The sequence below is a fragment of the Passer domesticus genome, chromosome 6, assembly GCF_036417665.1.
Source record: "Passer domesticus isolate bPasDom1 chromosome 6, bPasDom1.hap1, whole genome shotgun sequence".
Lineage (NCBI taxonomy): Eukaryota > Metazoa > Chordata > Aves > Passeriformes > Passeridae > Passer > Passer domesticus.
In genome coordinates this window covers 56,747,554-56,763,785 of record NC_087479.1, presented here as the reverse complement: position 1 = coordinate 56,763,785, position 16,232 = coordinate 56,747,554, and the positions used below count along the sequence as shown (strand labels likewise).

At 37.1% G+C, this 16,232-nt stretch overlaps 1 protein-coding gene across 8 annotated transcripts in view; it reads right to left on the bottom strand.

Annotated features, from left to right (window-relative positions):
• Window positions 1-21: 21 nt before the first annotated feature.
• The window catches only part of LOC135302188 (doublecortin domain-containing protein 1-like), a 28,088-nt gene continuing 11,877 nt past the window's right edge, over window positions 22-16,232 (bottom strand). For 3 of the 8 annotated variants that reach the window (XR_010363883.1, XR_010363885.1, XM_064422639.1), the window contains one exon: window positions 12,532-13,183. Coding sequence is in view for 5 of the 8 variants with exons in the window: in XM_064422639.1 (XP_064278709.1) it covers window positions 13,135-13,183 (49 nt within the window). In the remaining 3 variants the exon portion in view is untranslated. Of the gene's footprint in view, window positions 1,485-5,317; window positions 5,439-11,118; window positions 11,751-12,118; window positions 12,162-12,531; window positions 13,184-16,232 lie in introns of those variants that run through there. The other 5 variants (XM_064422640.1, XR_010363884.1, XM_064422637.1 and 2 more) reach the window with 5 other exon arrangements.

Genomic DNA, 16,232 nt, shown 5'->3' with positions numbered 1-16,232 from the left:
TGGGGACAATCTGTCCCATATTCTAAGATCATTTGTTCACTGTTGATTATTTTCCATTATTACCAATAATTTACCCATCGACCAGCAGATAAATATAAGCATTTGCTTGAAATAAAAATTATTTAAATTTTACACAACAGGAAAAAAGTACAGGATTAAAATTATGTTCACTAACCTCCAAGAAGAGAAGCCCAAGGCTTTTGGGTGTTTAATGAATTAAACCTTGGATTGTTGTTAAACATGATTTTTAGCCACACTGAGAATTGTTTCTTGGTAATAACAGGTTTTGAACAAAATGTGCCTTTTTTTTTTCTTTTCTGCCTCTCATCAACTGTTATTTTGTTTCTCTTTTTCTCCCCAGCTGCTCATGTTATTACTTGCTTAATTTTTCCTGTTTCTCTTTCGATCTTCCCTCTCTCCAGGTGTTTCAATACCAGATTTCAACTATTCTATAGATTTCTCTAGGAGGGATTTGTTTCAATTGTATTGCTACGTTTTAGGGACTTATTGTTGCTGTTTCAAATTAAAACAATCTTATCAAATCATGATTATTCCTGCTAGAGTAATTTTTTGTTGGGGTTTTTTGGCATAAATACATGAGATTAAATTGTGGCTGAACACAGCTTCATTTGACAGTATAATATCATCTTTCTATTTATTGATTACCAGCTCAAGTAAACATACCATCAGCTCACCAAAATCAATACGTAGTTGGAATTTATATTTGAGAAGAATTGCCTGGTGGCAAATAACTTTTCTCTCTCTGTGCATGTAAGTTGCAGATGATCTACAACCTGGAAACCATATTCAAGTCAAGTAGCAGAATAAAAACTGCACAAGGTACACGACAAAGCTTTTTTCTATACAATATTTCCTTCTGTAGCAGTAGGAAAATCTATTCAGTGACCAGCTCTGGTGGTTTAGCAGGGTATTTTTTCACTTGGGCAGTTACACCAATAAAGTCAGACACGGACTGAAATGAAACAACCTGCAATTGCTGTTAGAATTATATCAGTAACTGCTTGCCATGCCAGATATGTCAATAAACAGCTGTTTATGTAGAAATAATCTGTTTTGCTGTTATGCTTCCATTGTATTTAGCCACATTCTTGTGATGACATTCACTAAACAGCCACTAGAACCCAAAATGTCATCTTAGAGTATTTTGACATCACTGAGAACAGCAGGCACAAATGTCTAAACCTACGTTGACTGTATAGATATATTGGGGAGCTACACAGGGATGGAGAAAAAACCTGAGCAGCATTAAACTTGCCTCCTTACACTGATTTTATATTTGTGCTGTAGCAAATATAATTTCACCAAAGTAAAAACGTAGGTGAGATTTCATTTTCCTCCACATCTGTGGTTTTTTTGTAGTCATTACTAAGAAAACTGATGAGCTTTCAGCACCACAAAGGTCCACCAGTATCAGCCTGATGATTTCTCCATAAAGTTTTTCAGCACTTCTTCTTGAGGAGTTCCTGTGCCAACACAGAAAAAATAAGAAAAGTGAAAAGTCTCAAAAATAGTATTTAGTTACATTGCCTTAAACTGGCTAAAGATACAACAGATATCTGCTGTGGCCAGACCACACGAGCCTTTAAAACACCAGTTCTACCCAGCATTTCTTAATTTGCATGGACTCACACAGCAGAAAAACAAACAAACAAACTATCAAACAAAGGAAAAAAAAAAATGCAAAAAAAACCCAAACCAAGAAAACCTGAAAAACAAAAACAAAATAAAACAAAAACCAAACCAAAACAAAAAAAAAAAAACCAACAACAACAAAAAAACCCAAACAAACAAAATATCAGGAAAAAACTGTTTGCCTAACAAAACCTGATTCAGTTGAGGAATCCCCTGGTGGTCTGCCATGGGGCTTCCTCCTCTGGGGAAACAAACTGCCATTATCCTACCTGGGATTCAAATCAAAATCAGATTACATGCTCACTGTATGCAGTGCTCAATCTTTTCTCCTCTGCAAGCATTTATAAGACACGGGGTATCCTTCACCAAGAAGAGAACACATAATGATAACATATTTATGAAACTTAAGTGGTTCAATTATTTTCATCCCAGTAGCTTTATGAGAGAGGTAGAAATATGAAACTCCACGAAATAACTCAGAGGAATTATTACAATGCTTGTGCATTACTACTAATTCCACCCTATTAGATGATACTATATCTTTTCATAATGAAGATTAAATGCAGCAGAAACCACATAATGGCAGAACTGCTGTAGATCAAATTGAGTCTACCATAAGAAAAATGATCACTGATCCCAAGACGTTATGGAGTAGTAAACTTAAATTGTGCTGCTTTTCAAGTTTATGTGACTATGATTATTTAATTTTCCTTTGTGCCTGCTCAAGTATAGCTGTTATGCGACTACACATGAGAGAACCTGAAATTAATTTGTCTGTATGAGATCAGTGACTGTACAAATTCTTATGAAAACTAACATGCCATGACAATAGTAATTTTGATAAAATTACAGCAAGAACTGCAATTCTCTGCCATCTGGCTGTCTCATCATAACTACTTTGATGTGCTTTTTATTACTTATTTACTTACTTCAACTACTTTAACAGTTGTTTCGCAGCTTAGAAACATTAACTGCAGAGCAATATTAAAGAAACAGCATTGCCAAAGCTTAACATTAATTCCTCAAAAAAGTCTCAAACAATCTAAAATCATCTTTAATTAAAGCCCTAAAAATGATAGATCTACTCCATAATAGATCTACTTTATGAAGCAGACACATTTTCTATTTCATATTTTAAAATGCAAATATGTATCAGTTTTCAGAGTAGTCTGATTAGTTTATTCAAAAGTCTGAATGAACTGCCAGACTCCTTTCATCTTCCCAAATAAAACCTTTCAATTACTTTTGGAATTGAGTTACATATTTACTTAAGGCACGATCACAATTAACAGACTGAAAGAGAAGTGTATCTAGGTACATTTTTACAAATAAGGAACCCATTTACTTGAGGTCAGGGTATCAGTACTGTGCATTTCTAATTCAATCATATTTATTCCAAGGCAAATCATCTCTTTGGTGCCTTCTTATGAATACTAACCAGCCATCATGATTTATCTTCTTTATAAGGGGTGGAGAAGGTCAAATACTGCCTTTATGTTACCACTGCAAATGTGTTTGCTTGGTAAAGGTCCTGATCTGAAAACACAGAACTTTTGTAATTTTATACCGTAATCTAGCAGATTTCTGAGATAAACCCCAGCACATCCAAAGTTCAAAGAATCTTGGCTGTTCTCCAGGAGCTAAGGACATTTTCCACATCCCTTGGAGAATTATTAGATCATAGTGCACAACGTGGTTCCAAACGTGTGTGCACGACGTGTCATCTACAACGTGGTGATTTAGCACATGTAGATTTTATAGAAATATTGGATTTCTGAGTACACAACCACCAAGAGTCACACCATGGGTCTGAGAGAGATGTCCTTGAGGCTTGGGGCTGTGACCACTTCCCTGGGGAGCTGTGAGGGGTGAAATCCTGCTCCCCAAAAAGCCACATGAGGTTAACCCATATGGACCTGGTTTGGCTTTCACCCCTGAGCCCATAAAATCCACTCCCACTTCCAAAGGGTGGCCAAACCCTCCTCTCCTAGTGTACAGCACCAGCCCACTGAGTTAGCTGAGCTCAGGAACTCTAGGAATTAACTGTAGGAATTAATGCCACAGAGGTCAAATCTGTATTTTGGGGTCAGGGTAAGGACCTGGAATGGTGGAACTCCGCTAACAATGCTGTATTTCACCTTTTGTGAGCTCTAAACTTGCAGGGAATTACATAAAAAAACTCAAAACAAAACTAAAAAAAAAACCAACCAAACCACAACCCAAAAATGACAACAAAAACAAAACAAACAAACAAAAACCCAAAAACCAACCAAAAAAAACACCAAACAAACAAACCAACAAAACCAGCGAACACAACAGAGAGAGCTGCCATCAGAAACTCCTTGCAGATGGCATAAAACAGCTTAACTACAATTCACTGGGAGCTAATTTCAGTCATTGCTAATACATGCTGGGTAGAAAATTAGTGTCAAACAACAAAATGGCATAATTTTTTTAAAGCATTTGGATTCAAGTTTCAAATAATCTCTATTAACCAGCATTCAAGTTTGCAGATAAAAATCTCCCCCACAGAATTACACGGTACCAGCTTTTCTTTCAGTTTTAACAAAAAAAAACAGAGGATGTTGAACATTATTGTTAGATTGTAATAATTAGAGTAGTGAAACATATGGCTATATAATACAGCCAGATATTTATGTAGTGACTGGACAGATACAGCATTTTGCTAATTGTTTGCTTATCTGAGTTGTTTTTCTCTGCTGAACAGAGTGGAATGTTTCTGCACAGAGCTTTTCCTTTTATTCTATATTTGATCCCTCCCTAAATTTATTAACACAGACCTGCCTGAATAGGCCACGATACTGAAATTATGGGAACAGAACAGGATATTCAGATTTGCTGCCCATGTCAGTTTACTCATTCTTGTAAAAAAAAAAAATCTTTCTTCCTTTTTATCTGAAGACCCAAAATGTAGAGGGCTATCAATTGCACCATAAATGGGTATATCAGAAAATCTGCAAAGGCTTTTGCAAAGACAAAAAATTAGACTCATTGCAAAAGTACTTCTCAAAAGGAGCAGGGCTTTGCTTTGGTAACACCACATATGAAGATTTCAGCAGCACACCTGGATTATTATTTTTTTATTATGCTTTCAAGCTTCACAGATTAATAGCAAGTTGAAACAGGTAGTAATGGAGGTACTCTCTGTACATCTAAGATGTTAAACCACAGTTTGCACCTGTAGAGAGTTAAGACTGCAATACTATTAATTCCATATATAAAATTCTGCAATACTGTTACTTCTACAGGGTTTCCAAAACTTGAGAATTGTTTTTTTCAATTAGAAGGTGAATAGTTTTTTGAAAGAATAATGGATTTATTTTTAAAAATAAATTTACTCTAGGTTCTAGTAAGAGTCAAGCAGTGGGTTGCATAAAACTGAAGATAGGAACTTGGCATTAAAAAGACGCAAATCATTTTTGCTTTCTGTTATTGTAAATTAGAGAGCTTTGTAAAAATTAAAGAGCTATTGTAAAATTAGAGAGCTTTCTGATCAGTTTCGCACTGACACACATTCCTAAACTTGACCTGTGTTTATAACAGCCATAACACATAACATGTGCAAAAAAAAAAAAAGCCAAATGCTGAGGCAAATTAAAGGAACTAACAGCAATTTAATCTGTAACTTTCTAAGACGTTTGAATATAATACATTCTACGTTAACCTTTAACTCCAGTATTGTCATTCCATATTAAAATTCAGCATTCTCAAGTCCATGCTTTAAGTGAAATCTCTGTTGGGCTTTCTATTTTCCTCCAAGCAAACTGCAGAAGGATAAACACTTGTTAGTTAGAAAATCAAAACTGTTCCAACTCTAAATAAAATCAATATTTTAAAGTGCGTTTTTGCTATGAAAATAATAATCACATGGCAAAAACATTCAAACAATTATGCTGGGACAAAACTCTGACTTGGGAGATAATGGATAGAGCCAGCAGGGACTAAAATGTGCAGCATTTCCTGGTCATTTACTCACTGGAAGATTTGAAAATCAGTTTATTCATGGGAGAAAAATAACCTATTGCCACCAGTCCTTGATCATAAAACACATAGAACTTTAAACTCCCAGTGCAATATTGAAAGGAAATAAATGTGCATCTAATCAGCTTTGCCCTTCATAGCAGGTATCACTTTGGCAATCAGGAGCACACTGTGGATAGCAAAAATAATGGGAAGACAATATTCTGAGTGGGGGAAAAAAAAAAGCCTCCACACTTTGCAAAATACACAGGAAGACTGTAACCACAGGTGGCTATTTCTGCTGACCTAAAACAATTCCCTAAAACGGTGGCTGTGATGCAGCCAGAACACCAAGGGCATGTTTTCACTTTAACTTATGCATTCTTCTGGAATCCTGAGGTCTGAGTAAACTGCACCATCCCAAATAACCCTTCAAGATGCAAAGGCAGGCTCACACCGACAGCCCACAAAGAGGTGCATGAAATGACTGCCTCTTATTGCTGAAATCCCAGAGAACCATTTCTCTTTACACGTCTCTATCAGGAATTTGTTTTCGCTTCCACTTGAGAGAAACCTGACAAAATGAAGCAACCTTAGCGAACAGAATGGCAATTTTCATAAAATGCACAGTCAAACTGGTAAAGGCAAAATCATCTAAATTCTCCAATTTTTACTTCAATTTGAAATAAAATAATGTGAAATACAGTCATTGTGGGCTTCTCATAATAAGACACATTTTACAGGTACTAACACCAATAAGTAATGTATATGAATTTGCTGGCAATTCCGAACTGCTTGTCTTTCATAGGATTTCTTATGGCTATTTACATTTTCACTCAGTGAAAATCAATTACCTTCCTGCAATAAGCCTCATTTGCTACCTTTGAGTATAATAGAAACACCATTAGGATGATGACATTACCCAAAAGAAGGGCACCACACAGTTGGTAGACATAAATTAAGGACCCTTTCACATATGCATTAGAAATACTGCTGTGACTGAAATATGCATAAAATCTGTATCTATTAGAGCTATTAGCGCGTGCCGGTGATGATTTTGAAGGAGGGAGGACGAGGGGGGAGATGGCGATCCGCTACTTCGACAAAATCATGTATTTCCTTTTTTTTTTTTTTTGTGTTTGTGTGTGTGGCTCTTTTTTCCACCCCTCTCAGGATGCACCACTGATGCAATAAGCAGAGGCCCCCAGCTGAGCTGATTTTGGAAATGCCACTGAGCATGGCGTGCGCGCTTCACTTGGCTTCGCCAGAGCCGGGCTCCGCGGCCGCTCTCCTGCCGCCCTGACCTCCGCTGCTCCGCGGATGTACGCCTGGCTGGGGCCCCGCTCATGTGGAAAACACCTCCTGCCCGTCAATTCACGGGATTTAGGGACGTTTATCTTCCATCAGGGCTCCTCGGTATGGCAAGGGTAACTTATTACCGAGCGTTAATGGGACTAACGCCGAGGGCTTTGTGCGTGCTTGGGGGGGGGAAGAAACTAATTTAGAGATTCCGCCCTTGGAGTCTGTGAAGCAGAGGAAGATACTTCTGAACGCAGTTATTTTTACCTGGGCTCTTATGAGCTTAAGCAAAGCAAAATTATAACGCAGTGTGATGATGTATTATGTACTAAAAGTGTAAAATGCAGGTCCCTCCTTCCTGCTTCCGTACTCGTTTGACATACCAATGAGCCCATTAGGAATAAGGAAAATATTGGGATGCTGTTTCTCCTACAGGACTGCTGATCATATTTGTCATGTGATTTCAAAAGAAAAGCTTGTTTCTCTTGTAAACATAGCAAAAACTATTTGGTTCTACCAGTACTGAGGAGAAAAGAAGGTTTTAAGATTACTCTCACCACTCAAAAAGTCAGGACAATCTCAGTCCTACAGCAGGCATTCTGCTGACAGCGCTATGAACAGAGTTATTTCCACCAAACACCCAACATAAATGTGTGAAAACTTGCCAAATTACCAAAGACAGAAGTATTTAATGTGCAGAAGTGTGATCCAGGACTTCTGGCATTCCATAATGAAGAGCCACGTTGGACATGCAACAGAAGCAGGAACCTGGGGCTCCTCTGCTTTATAAATGAGTCAGGAAAAGGTGCTTGGGAAAGGCAAATGGAGGGGAGAGGAATCAGGTCTGGGCACTGCCCTCTGCACTTCCAAGTTCCCTGTATTTTGAGTCTCCTTCTCCACTGCAGTTCTGTACCCTGACAGATCAGAGAAAGTGCTGCACAGAGTGCTTGGTGCTGAGCAAGCGGGTATTGTCAAAAAGGCTCCCTAAAAACCAAACATTAGTGCCTTTTGCTTAGCCAGATGGACAAAGGTTTCACTGTGTTTGAAAAAAAAACTCTGCTGAGAACCTTGCAAGCTAAAGCCCACAGATCAACAGCAGAGTTAGCAAGATTTTTCAGATTGCCAAGAGTAAAAAAAGGATTCTCCTAAAACCCAGTCTATTTATACTGTTATTTTCATAAAGTTCCATTAAAGCTTGAACTAAAAGAACATGTAGTATTTCCTAGGTAATATGCCTTCTAATGTATTGCATTTTTCTGTTAGGCACAAAAATAATATCTGTATAAGTTTGCTACATGTAATTTCTAAATAAGCTTGGCAGGAATAAAGTGTTACTGAGTTCTTAAGGAAAATGCAGTAAAGAACTAACCTTTTCTATATTTTTTTCCCCTAGGGAAAAAAGACCAAATGGATAAAAAAGTAATCTTACATTATCTACTTACAATGTTGTCTATTTATATTAAAAATTCTGATTGGCAGAGGAATGCTCATACCTCTTTGGACATTTCTATTACTATAATGTACAGTGGAAAATACGCAGAATGGATGTGCCTTCAGATTAATCATTTAGACACTATACATTTCATAAGTTTAAAGGTCATAACAGCTGAGCAAATAATTTCCATCAACATTTTAAATAAGATTATAGGATACATAGATTTTTCATTCAAACTGGGCAGAATCTGTGCAAGGTATTGTGGCATTGCAGGAAATTATCTCTCTGAATGAAGAAGACACTACAGAGGAAAATACAGAAGTTCTTTAAATAAAAAGCAAATAAAACCACCCACTTAAATATTAGATGCTTTTTGCATTATCTTGAGTGAAGGTAATTCTAAAGACCTGTTTCATTTTAAGGACACATACAAGTGCTACATTTATTCAAATGTTAATTGAGTTTTTTTAAACATATTTGATCTTCTCTTAAAACACATCTATAGAGCCCTTTAAAAAGAACATTTAAGCAAAATATGAAAGGATTGTATTCTCTGAAGTCACTGTAAGAAAATAGTAAGATTTTGGAATTTAAAATTTCTATTTATTGCAAATTTATGTCCCTAAGTACAAAACTACCAAGAGCACTAAATATATTGCTTTTCTTCCTCAGAAGATTGTTCTGATCTTTACTACGTAAATATATGTGAAGAAAAACATTTCTTATTTTCTGGCTAAGGTGTTCTTTTACATGTAATTATTAGCAATGCTTAATAAATTATTTTATAAATGCTTTAATTAAATAATTGATGGATCTCAACCTTGAAATTACATAATCTAGCTAGAAATTATAACTTTTCCCGTGAAAATTTTTGTCTATATTGGAAGCAGGACCTGGTGAAATTGATGCATTTCCTTCCCTGCTTCTCCTTCATTCCAACCTCCCATTGCCTAAAGCAGAGGAGAATGAGTAAAAATTCTGGCAGATCATGAAATAAACAGTCTAAGAAAACACTCATTCTATCACAAATACATTGCAAAGTCCAAAATAAGTATGCTTTATACTAAAATCAAGGAATAAGGCAAGAAAAGCCCCAGGAATTTAATATTTCCAAAGAAACTGGAAAAAGAAAATATGTTTTATAATACTTCTCCTAATTTAAAGCTATTGGAAGTGTTTATTTGAGTTTAGTGTCACTTCCTGCTGAATGGGAGACAAAGAGAGCAGAAAATGGAAAGGGACCCATCCTTCTCCATCTCACTGCCACTTTTCAGTTCCAATCAGGATCTGTGCCCAGTCCTTAGAGCTCAGCCCAGCTACCCCACAGAACACAGGCACACTGCAAAAGCAGTCCTGCTGCAAGTCAAGTGTTGCAGCAATGCTGGGATCCCCCAGGAACCAAATTCAGCACCTTCACAGCTGCTCTGCACTACCAGACAAGCTCAGAGCACAAAGACCAAGGAGTCGGGGCTTAATTTTATAAGGATAACACTAAACTCCATCAATGTTCATAAGTCAATGTAAAATGTCATCTACAATCCATGAAAAATGACTGTTTGGGAAAATAAAACCACAGAATGAAAGCTGGGAAACTGAGGCTGAATGTGAATTCCAGCTCCTTTGCTTTATGTGATGGATTTCCACCTAACTCATTTGTACTAACAAAACTCCTTCCCAGGGATTTGAAAGAACCCAGTATAAGTTTAGTCTAGATGCTTTGATAACTTAGATGTTGCTTCTTCAAGTGACATATTTGATTATTTTTCTGGCACTTTAGATGTGCTGCAGGATTCTGATTCCAGGAAACACCCCTGATGGTCCTGGAAATCTGCTACTGCTCCATTTGAATGGAGTGCTTCCAAAACCCAGCACTGCAGGAGTCCCTTGAAGAGGCATAAAATAGAAAGCAGTGGTTTTTGCAATGTTATGCCACCCCTCTCCTGGCTTCCACTGCAGCCCTCTGCACCTCACAGCCATCAGTTTTAGCTCAGCTAGATGGTGCAGAAACACTTCTACAATGTTTACCAAACTTTATCCCTATTAGAACAGATCTATGTACATAAAAGGGAAAAAAACCTCCAAAAGAAGATCTTTGTTCATATGCTTCCTTAGAACACATTACTGTGTTTTCTACAGCTTTTGTAGGAAAAATCCTCCAATTATTTTGTAGAAAAAAACCTGCAGTTATTTAACACCAGTTGCCTGCTGAAGAACCAGATATTGCAATAAAATAAGGTTCCATGGAAGCCTCACCTGCACAGCAGATCAGTGCCAGGACAGCAGATCATGGTTTGGATATTTTTGGAAAACAGACATTGAAAAAAACCCGCAAATACTCCTATGCCACTGTTAAATCCATGAACAGCAGCAGATCTGGTTCTTGCCATATGAAAAAGAACACAGAGGAAAACTGGAGGAAAGCATAAAGAGACATAAGAGGGGAGTGTAACTCTTGAGTGTGGAATGAGAAAGCAGGGAGCATGATGGCAGTGGGTGAGCAAGGAGAAGGGACTAAGATGTCCCCTGGCCTGGCTGAGCACTGGGTATTTCAATTTTAGAAGTTGCAGCTGATCAGATGATCAGGCTCCAGAACAAAGCAAGGAACAAGTGCCTAATTAACCTGTGGAATAACTTGACACAAAATGCTGCAGCTACTGAAGGACTACAATTTTTGAGCCAAATCACAGTGGGCTTTTAAATTTCTTATGCTAAGAAATGTTTCATTTCGGCAATAGAAAGCAAATTGAAATATACATATGTTCCAACACACACAACTGCAGCATTCCTTTGAATTATTTCTGTTGAGGATTCATTACGCATTAAGCAAAATATTCTTTAAAAATTCTTTTTAATGGACTGGAATAATCATAATTATCACCATGAAGAGACACCACCACACCCCCCCTTTCAAAAATCCAAACCCATTATCCTCATCTGCCTCAAAACATATGTACACACTGTAGTTCAAGCCACTGCCATGGCACAGTTATCTCACATTCAGGGTACTAATAGGATGATGGTTCTTGTTCCTGGGTCAGTGAGCAAGCCAAAGCTGCCTAAAGTCACACTCAAGCTTGGAGAGACAAGAAAGAGGGATTTGCTTTTTTTTTTTTTTTTTAGCAGAGGGAAACAGAGCTGGTTGGATTTTGCTGGTTCCACACTGTTTTATCTTATCTTTGTGTGTGTGTGCTCTGCTTCCTGCCCCAGCATAGCTGTGCTGGTGATTTTCCTGCCTCCAGGCCTGCAGGACAGGGCTTGAAGGACAAGATAAAAACTTAGGCTCTAATTCAGTGGTGCCACAGAGGCACAGTGCTCGTAGGGGAAGAGCAACCACACTGTCAAAGGTGTCTTCTTTGGATGAAACACTGAGCAGAGGTCCCTGCTGGCAAAGTCAAATGAAAAAGGAATGAAAGCTCCACTGCAAAAAATGGCTTTTGAAAATGACTGACACAGAGTTCAAAAAGAAAGCCAAAGTTCTGATGGCTTTCTTATTTAGCTAACATTTATTTTTACATCTGCCCTTCAATATTTATGGAGGTCTGGCAAAAATAAAAATACTTATATTTTCAGTTTCATTATCAGTTCATACTAGTGTAATTAGACAATAAAACCTCTATCTTTTTAAAATTGATGTGCCTTGCATTGATAAAAATTCAGGCGCATAACCAAGTAGAAAAACAATTTCTATCCTTTTTTGGAAACAGATTCAAATTGAGTCTTGGTTTTCCCATTTTAAAGTGTTTAACTTACCATTTTCATGTTGGCAGCTGGTTATTACTGCCAAGTGTTTCTGCTGGTCGGCAAATAAATGAACCATTTTCAAAGTGAATGGAAAATGATAAAATAAAAATTACAAAATAGATAATAAAGTTAGGAAAATTATAAAATAGATAATTCAGTGAGCACTAAACTAAGCTTTACCTGAAAGCAAACAACTAGCAGTATCTTGAATACTAAGCTGAAAGAAAAAAAAAATTAAATAAAATTCCATATTCTAGCAATCAAATAGAAGTGCACTGGAAGTACAGTTTAATTTTAATACATTTATAAACAGCTGTAATGATATTGGTCAACAACAAAACACTGGACAACAAAAAAGAAATGTTGAAATTCCTAAAGTTGGGGAAAACCTGACATTATTTTATAGAAGAGAAAAACTCACATTTTGATTCTTAGCTTTATTCCATGTAGCTGAGGCAAATTCTTAAAGATCAGAAAGTAAAGTTAATAAAAAATTAAACAAACCTACCCACAAATGTTATAATTTCTGAGTGGTTTTGTGTGGAAAATGGTCATGTGCAATACTGTGATAGACACAACAGCACTGAATTAAAGCAGCAACTAGGCTTTCATCAGTATAGTTTTTTTCTTGAGCATGGAGGGAAATAAATTAAGTATTATTATGTTGACAGAAACCTTAAGTTGTAATAAATGTGTTTGCACTAGGAATGCTCTCCTTGTAGGTACAGTTCTCTCATAGGAAATCCTGGTCAGAAAAACCAAAAAGATGTGCTAAGGCCAAAGTTTATGTTCACAGGAAGAAAAATAATCTAAAGATGTTATTGAATAGCATTGCAACAATAAAATATTGCCCCCGACCTATTAAAAAGACCTGCACTGTTTTTGTTGAGAGCTTGTACAATTATTTACCAGTCCTAACCATTAACCATTCACTTGGAATACCTTACAAATGTTTAAGGTCCCATATTGTCCTATGGAAAAGTCATTGAAGCTTCTCTTAAGCTCCTGACCCCATTTCAGAGTCCTCAGTTTTGGATCCTGCATGTCTCAGGTGTGTTTGGGAACCTAGACAAGCTTAAAAAAAAACCCAAAAAACTGTGTTAAAGCTCTTAAATACCAGACTTTTCTCTCAAACAAACTTAGAGTATACAAGAAAAGGCTTGCAAGTTGGAATGCAAAAAAGGGGGTTAGAGTATTATACACTCATTTCAGGATATCAATCAGTTATTAAAAGGGTATCAATAATTTCAGAGTATTCATACACATATTTCAGAATACAAACCTTTGCCTGGCAAACACCCTTGGAATGAAACACAAGATTCCCCTGGAAATGAGGTGAGCCAAGGTGAAGTAATTTAGACAAAGGCGTTCCTCATTAAACAGCTTTGCAAAGTAACCACACACAGCTAAACCAAGCTTCACCATTGCATGGAGGGGGATAAATTCCTATCAAAAACACTGGGAAGGTGCAAACCTAGGCAGCACAAGGGGAGTGATGGGAGTAAATTGAGCAGACAATGTTTTTTGGCTGAATGTCAGAAAAAATAGTCCTAAGAGAGAAGACAACTATTATACTGCAGAAAAGCCACCCCCAAGGGAAGTGATGAAAGTCTCATTCCTTCAGTCCTTTAAAAGGGAATTAGGTACTGCAGAAGATGCTGTAGAAAACAGTCCTGTGCTTTAAAAAAGATTTTTAAATGACTGTTACACCTTTCTCTTCTCTCATTCCTGACATTTTCAGAACGTGACTGGGGGAGCACAGATCACACATGGCAAGGAGGGAAATCTCAGTCTGCCTTTGGGTTCCCTCCCTGTTTCCTGCCATTCCCACCTTTCCCATCACCTACAGATGGCTGCAGGAGCAGGGGGCAATTACAGATTACACAATTACAAATTAATCTCTGCTATTGCTGCAGAAGCCTTGAGCTGTGCTCCAGCAGCACAGAACTAATTTTCTTGTCTTTGGGAGTGGGAAGATTGGCTGTGCATTTGTCAGTTTTATCTTTGTCAGGGTGTTTGTAGGGGTGATGCTCAATATAACAAGCTAAGTGAGTAAAACAGCATTTCTCAATTTTAATATCCCAAGACTTTGCACTGACATGAGGATTGCTGGCAAAAAGCCTCCTTATAAAATTCTTTTGTCACATATTGCATTATAAACCTATCAGACACTCTCCATTTCAGGCACTGACACATTTTCTAACCTTTTCTCACTCTAAGGCTCAGAGTTTTCACATGGCATCAAAGAAGAAAACACCCACCAAAAATTCAACGCCAATCCCATCCCATCTGTTGCATTTTAAAGCTTTATCTCAAAAGAAATTCAGCCCCGTTCCTCAGTTTCACTGTCACTTCCTGATAGACATACTTTTAGCAAGAAAAAGGGGTGCTGTAACTGTTGTCCAAGGTAATAACTACTTTTTGCTGTAATTTAGGATAAATTCTCATCTTTTACCTTCACCAATTAAATTATATCTGGATAATAAGACATGATTACCTCAATATATAAGTTAAGAATAAGCACATTTCTCTCTCTTGTATCACTTTACCCAGAAAGAAAATGTTTTTTTAAAAAAAATGCAATCCCAAACACACATAAAACACCCCAAACTACACAAACTCAAAAACCAGCTTACAAACAAAAAAACTTGGAAAAACATCCTCAGGAGAGCATTTGTGCACGACTCTTTAATTTGTTTACTATTGTTTTGTATTCTGTACATTCCCAAAAAATTAATTTGTGAATAATGCAGAAATGTGCAAAATTCTTGTGAAAAAATATCTTCTTGCAAACTTTTCATTTGAAATTTTCAGTATCTTTTTATCCTTCAAAACTGACAGATCCAAGAGGCAGCTGTTGCACTTTCTTGGGAATTTAAGACTGATTGACAGTTTTCCAATAGCTGACATTTTTTAACTGTGATTGTTCTATTAAGACAATGATAGCAAAAAACTAAGTTTATATGAGTGAGTGCCCAACCAGCAAATAAAAGTTGCATTTTCCCTTCAAGAGCATTACCTATATGACAATATTAATTCATATAAAGAAATTATAACTTGTTTTGTTTTGTTTTTTGGGTTTTTTTGTTTGTTTTGGTAAGTCCATTGGACTTGAAACTCAAGTGAGTACTAAAAATCTCTGGAAAAGAAGGGATAGAGTTTCCAAATAAAACTGGCAACATGTGTAGAAGTCGAGGCCCACCATCTCTGCCACTTTTCAGTATGTATTAACACACCATTATTATTTTTTGAACAGTAGTTTAGCACAAAAAATAATGCCTTTAACTGTCCTAAATGCATACAGATACATGTAAATAGATATGACAGCAGGGCAATTTCTCTGCAAACAACAAACAGGTTCAAAGATCTGACAGATGTTCCTCTGCAACTCCATGGCTTCAACCAGCACCTGTGGCATTATTAACCCCTCTTAAGAGAAATAACAGATTTCAAGGAGATCTGATGGGAAAAAAAGCGTTTGGTGCCAGAGTTCTCATTTTCTCCCACCAGAAATAATGTTGTACCATTTCAGATTTTGCCAAAACATTCACCTGCCTCTCACAAATGTTTGTAGAGCTGAGCAGCTTCATGCAGAGCTCTGCTGCACAGAGAACTCCTGCTGCTGCTGTGGACAGCAGTGCTGCTGTCCGCTTCAGGGGAAGCCAGAGCTGTGCCCTCTTTTGTTACCAAAGCCCACAAACCCAAAACTCAGCCCTTTGTGGTTTGTTTTCTACAACAAAGAGGGGTGTCAATACTTGCTGTAAGGTGTGGTATTTTCTGAGAACCCTGTCATAGGGAGGAAGGAATGATGAATCTGACTCCATGTTTCTAGAAGGCTAATTTATGGTTTAATGATGTCATATTATATTAAAGAATGCTATACTAAACTATACTAAAGAACAGAGAAAGGATACAGACAGGAAGCTAGAAAGATAATAACGAAAACCCATGACTCTCTCCTCCAGAGTCCAACACAGCTTGGCCCCAGTTGGCCAAGTAAAAACAATTCACATGACACCAATGAAACAATCACCTGTTGGATAAACAATCTCCAAACACATTCCAAAGCAGCAAAAGACAGGAAAAGCAAATGAGACAATACTGTTTTCATTTTTCTGAAGCT